We start from the raw sequence: 6000 nt of genomic DNA on the forward strand, positions 1-6000 counted from the left end.
AAGATATTCGTATACATTAATTATTTTTCTGTTTCCCTATTAAGTCCTCGTAACAGAACTGGACATAGCAAAAAGGTATTGTTAGTTTTCATATTAGGAATGCGAATCTTCATGCATAATCTAGATCGTATTAGTTTCCATCTCATGGTAGATATTATACATGCATGTACTAAGTAGAGACTAGAGAGCACGATGCATCCACACTATGTTAGTAGTTAGCGTCAAGCATGTATCATTCATTAGGTAGACTTAATTCATCATCATTACCACAGTATTCTGTATTAATTTATTAACATGACATAAATATTTCAGGGTGGTGAATCTGCAGCGGAAGGCGCATCGGGCTTTAAATATTCAAATGATAAAGTTCTTCTTAAAGAAAAACACAACGTCATCAAACCACTAGAAGCTACAGCCAATTTCCAAGCGAATGTTAATTCTGGTGTGGAAAATAATGAGCAACCAGCTGTCCTTGTAAAAGAGGTAAGTGTTATGCTCATAGTGGTTTAAGCTTGTGTTGGAAGGTAAAATTTTAATGCAACATTTTTCTAAGGTCTACGTTGAACATAAAAGACATCACAAGAAGCCCCATAAGACTTACGTGACGTACGTTGATGAGAGTGAAGTCCCAGTTTCGAAGTCTCTGCAGAGTATCGAAAAGAGGATCGACGCTGGCGTAGAAGGTTCTGTCAACATTGGTGCTAAAGCTGATGCTGCAGCAGGAGCAAACGCCGGTCACGTCTATACAAAAACAATTGAAAGAAACCCAGACTTCTTTGAAAATATATTCAATGTAAGTATCGCTGAAAGTAACAATATTAGAGAAGACTGAGTGTGTGATTTTGACGCTTAAAGTAAAGACGCCAGGTATAGGATGTATTGAATTCGAACAGCTTTATAATATAATATTATAGAAGCAAATTTTCGTTTTTTTTAATCTAGTGCAGAGTGACGAAAACGCAGAACAACCACATCACATTTTATCAGTAAACTTTCAGTAAAGTTCCGAGCTTGGCATAAGATTGTTTTAATTACCAAATTTTTAGAAATAATCTCTATTGTTTATTTTTTATGTTTTAGATACCAATTTCTACTCTGGCGTCCGTAAGGAATTTCTTAAGTAACACTGCAGAGAACACGAATGTGTCAATACAAAAATCAGCATCAGTGAACGCAGGTGCTTATGTTAATCATTAATATTAAAGTATATTTAAAACAAGTATAATTAAAAGATTTTTTACATAAATTTTACTTCTTTTTGTTATTTACGTGTAGTGAAATTAGACTTTGGTCATTTATCAATTGTGATATTTTTTAACTTAGGTCGATCAATATACATTTTTATTTTTTTATTTTTATATCGATTTATACAGATAACAAGTAAATACAAAAAAAAATTGTAACAGTAAAATAAATAATTTTTATAATATTATGCATTGTTATGATTTAATAGTCTATAATTATTATTGTAACGATTAATTTACAATGATTGTGTTTATTATATTACTCTTAACATAGTCATATTAATTATTATTATCAATAGACGTAATTGCATTGGTACGTGAAAATATAGTTAGGTCTCATTATAACATAATTAAATTGAGGTTTTGTTAATTGTTTACTCAACATTCAACAAACGCCTCCGTGGTCTAGTGGTATAGAGCGCGGCTCTTGACTCGGAGGTCGTGGGTTCGATTCCCGCGTTGGAAACATGTTATTTCCAAGTTTAGTTAGGACAATGCAGGCTGATCACCTGATTGTCTGACAAGTAAGATGATCCATGCGTCGGATGGGCATGTAAAAAGTCGGTCCTGCGCCTGATCTCTCGCCAGTCGTGTCGGTCGTCCGTCGCACTGGGTTATGAGAGTAAAGGAATAGAGAGTGCTCTTGTGTACTGCGCACACACTTGGGCACTATAAAAATTACTCCTGCGTAGCTGGCCTGGTTTCAATGAAACCGGCCACCGTTACCGAAACCGGTGTGGGAGCTATTATTATTATTCAACAATATATTGATGTTCCATTAACTTATGGATTTGAAACTACAACTCAGATATGTATTTAAATCTGAGAGAGTTTGATAAGAATTATAAAATCTTGTTTAGCAAAAACAGTCAAATAATTTTCATGAACCTGCAATTTAATATGAGACAAACTAAAATCCAGCTTAGGAACTCTATATTCGTTGAAGGGCAATGTGAAATACTTTCTTAGAAAGTTTTAAGTATTCAAGTTTAGCCGACTAGACTCCTCTAACAAACCTTTGAGCATACTCTTGTACTTTTTCAAAGTGAATTTGTATAATGTTAAGTCTGTTACCAAGAATTTTATTAGTATACTAATATTATAAATGTGAAAGTGTGTCTGTCTGTCTGACTGTTACCTCTTCACGCCCAACCGCTGGACCAATTTTGCTGAAATTTGGTATGGAGATTTTAGCTTTTTATCCCGGAAAAATGTACGATAAATGGAGTTACGGGCATCATCTAGTATTTTATATACGTACGGCGTACGCATACATGATTCTAGCAGCTAAAGTTGAGGAAGCTCCACAGAAGGGATGAATGTTTTCTGACAAAATATTATAATGTTTTATCATAGGGTAGGTATGCTCTAATTTAACAGGTATAAAATTATTAGTAACAGGTAAAAATATCTTGATCGCAAATCATCCAAAATCCAAACGCATGACCTTCATCAAGTATATTATACATCATGCTAAAAACAATTATTTTTACTATTTCATGTCACATTTTTTATGTTATGTGAGGTATTTTTTTGTGATTGTAAAGTTTTTTTTTGTTTTTCAGAAACAGATTTGCCATCAGCCAAAGATCATTCATTCATCAAATCATCACAATCATCGGGGCATGTGTCGGTAGAGACTCCGTCTGCCTCTAAGTTTTTAGACGACATTTTCGCTGTAAGTCCATCTCGAAACTATGGTCTAAACAACGAAGCTAGTCATAAAATCATATTATCTTTAATAATCAGTCATAATTTGACATTTAACATGAAGTAGTTTGGTTTGGATCGTACACAATGTTTTTAATGTAGTTTAATTTATCTTGCTAAGCCTTTTGGTATCTATTTAACCCCTTATATTTTACGAAGAGCTGACAAAGGAACGTTAAAATTAAATATTTATAACTTTATTTTAAGGGCCTATTTCACCACTTCCTGATAGGTGTCGGAAGGGCTATCCACAACTTATCTGCCGGATACTCTACTATATTATCTGCCAGATAAATTGTGGATAGCCCCTTCGGCACCTATCGGGAAGTGTTGAAACCGCCCCTAAACCTTTTTGTATGCTGTAATTAACTTTAAGATCCTTTGGCAAAAGTAGAAGTGTTCGATTTTTAATTCTCTTTGTTGGGGTAAGGAAACCAATGATGATCAGACGGGTCGTTATTGGTGGGTATCGATCAGACGGTTACAATAGATTTTGCCGACCGATCTTTAAGTTGTGTGAGCCTTATGTTTCTAATAAATTAAAATTAATATCTGTATTGAAATTATTTTCACATAATTTATTAACGTCCAAACGGCGTATTGAGATTTGAGGTGCAAAACTTCATTACATGAAATTCTAAGCCTAGTCTCGTCATTTGATGATAGTTTCTTTTGTCAGCTTTTCAGCTTAGCCTAGCTAGCCTTAGATTAATTCGGTGATATTATAACAGAATACAGATAAGCTTGGTAAAGGGCAACTTAGTTAATAAGCGTTTTATTGCATCAGAGTAAGGCTTCAGTCTTGAAATCAGCGGGCCGGCGGCGGGAGCGGCGGCGGCGCGTGACAATATGTAGATTTATATGGATAAGTCGTCTAGTACGAGCGGCGCGTAGCTTATCCATATAAGTCTATACATAGACGCCGCCGTCGCCGCTCTCGCCCCGCTGCCCGCTGATTTTGAGACTGAAGCCTAAAATTTTATCGTGGAGCAGCCTTATTGTATAAGATCACTCAGTTGTGTACTCAAGTTTATTTAAGTGGAATAATTGAGGGAGGGTGAGTTTTTACGTTGGCTTACTTAACCATAACTAAAAACAATAAATTACTATGTAGCTCTTATAAAAAGGTGTATATAATTTTAGCCCAGGCACTGATGGATAAGTATACTTATCACCTTATTGCCAGACTTAGAGACGAATAGTAATTTAATTATAATTAAAAGAAGATTTTGATATAAACTCTACACGTTATCTATCAAATTCTTCAATAAATTGAAGTTTAATCGTCATTAAATGTCTATAAGTGCGGCAGTAAGTAGGATAAAGGAAAAAGGTACAAAACATTACTGAACATATTAAGTGCCAAGTCTCATGGTCTTTACTATTGAATTAAATATATTCCACAGATACCAATTAACACTTTGGGTGCTGTTGGCCAATTTCTAGACAATAATGTGCCTGCGAGGAAGACAGTTCAGGTGAGATTTACATTAAATTAATTATTTATTCACACACTTCCACATCAACTCCCTTGAACGAAATACACTGTATAGAGGTATATTATAGAATAGAGGTTATACTCGTAATATTATGATTGTGTTTGTCACACAATGACTTCAATGTTATAACGGCTTTATGCACAGTAACATTTTGTGAATTCAGGTTGAAACCTGAAAACTTTGAGAAGTAGGACAAAAACATTGTAAAACTTTAATGTTATGTATGTTTATCCAGTGTATGTCTTATCAGTTATCATCAAGGGACTTTTACTAAGGTCTAAACTTTAAATATGATAAGAGTCCAGTTTGAAAATAATTTTAAAATTTCAGACTGATGGTGAAGTTAGGCTCAGGGGACCAGCCAGGAGACGAGCCGCCAAGAGGATCATCATCACCAACCAGCAGCACACAGAGGGTGATGAGCAATAAACTCCCAGTTAATGGCACTTATCCAATATCCAGTTACTAGCGGACGAGCGAAGTCAGATTGCTTCATTGCGTTTTTACATATTATATTTAAGACGAGCCAAACTGATGCATTGCTTAATCGGACGCGATGTTATGACGATACCGTGGACGGAAATTAGGGGGTGTATTCCGAAATATAAACCAGTGTCCTGGTCAGTGATCGATGCCATATTGGTGATTTGTTCCAAAATATTATACTGGCCGGTGAATTAACGTGTATGAAATTATTATTTAAATCTATACTAATATTATAAATGCGAAAGTATCTCTGTCTGTCTGTCTGTCTGTCTCGCTTTCACGCCAAAACTACTGAACCGATTGTTATGAAATTTTGTACACAGATAGTCTAAAGCCTGAGAAAGGACATATGCTACTTTTTAACTGGAAAAAGGGGTTGTAAGGGGGTGAAAATGCGTAAATTTGTTCAAATTAAGTTAGTTCCAAAAACTCATAACAGATGGCACCAAGAGTCGCCTAGATCGCGCTATCGCTTCCGGGGGTCGGTGTGGGTTGGTAGTTGGTACTTATAAAAAGCTTAATTAAAAAATATATTATATGCACACTGCACGGCTGTTTTGGTTATTTTGATTTAAGGGGTACCAGGGTTTTAAAAAGCTTTTGACACCAATTTTGTTGACACCGCGCGCTATAAACTGAAGTCCACGCGGACGAAGTCGCGGGCAATAGCTAGTACATAATATTTTACTAATAGGTCACACAGTTTGACTCACTAGTACAATATGGCGTCGGATACTTGCTAGTATACTGGGATATATTTCGGAACTCGCACATAATGTGTTAACACTAGACGTGGGTGGGCACGAGCCATGAGGCATACGCTGCGTTTTGCCATTCCGATAACGCAACGTACAGGAGCAGTGTGGCATCGATTTTATGACGCAGTTTTTTTAAGTGCTAATATTAGTTAGCAAACAATAATGAGTATATTACTAAACTTTGTGTGATACTGATACTTAAGTAAGATTTAGACTTAAATATAGATTTATGGAGTACAAACTAATAATATATTTTATATATTTAAACTGGGGCGTTTAATTATTGTAAACCCAAGTTGTTAA

At 35.3% G+C, this 6000-nt stretch overlaps 1 protein-coding gene across 2 annotated transcripts in view; it reads left to right on the plus strand.

The window, feature by feature from the left end:
- LOC121733610 overlaps positions 1 to 5145 on the plus strand; it is a 49073-nt gene extending 43928 nt beyond the window's left edge. For both annotated transcript variants that reach the window (XM_042123906.1, XM_042123908.1), the window contains 6 exons: positions 313 to 483; positions 554 to 793; positions 1081 to 1177; positions 2810 to 2922; positions 4361 to 4432; positions 4784 to 5145. In XM_042123906.1, coding sequence (XP_041979840.1) covers positions 313 to 483; positions 554 to 793; positions 1081 to 1177; positions 2810 to 2922; positions 4361 to 4432; positions 4784 to 4882 — 792 coding nt within the window. In that variant the 3' untranslated portion in view covers positions 4883 to 5145. The remainder of the gene's footprint in view (positions 1 to 312; positions 484 to 553; positions 794 to 1080; positions 1178 to 2809; positions 2923 to 4360; positions 4433 to 4783) is intronic.
- Positions 5146 to 6000: the final 855 nt, after the last annotated feature.

Source organism: Aricia agestis, chromosome 14 (genome assembly GCF_905147365.1).
Source record: "Aricia agestis chromosome 14, ilAriAges1.1, whole genome shotgun sequence".
In the NCBI taxonomy this organism is placed as follows: domain Eukaryota; kingdom Metazoa; phylum Arthropoda; class Insecta; order Lepidoptera; family Lycaenidae; genus Aricia; species Aricia agestis.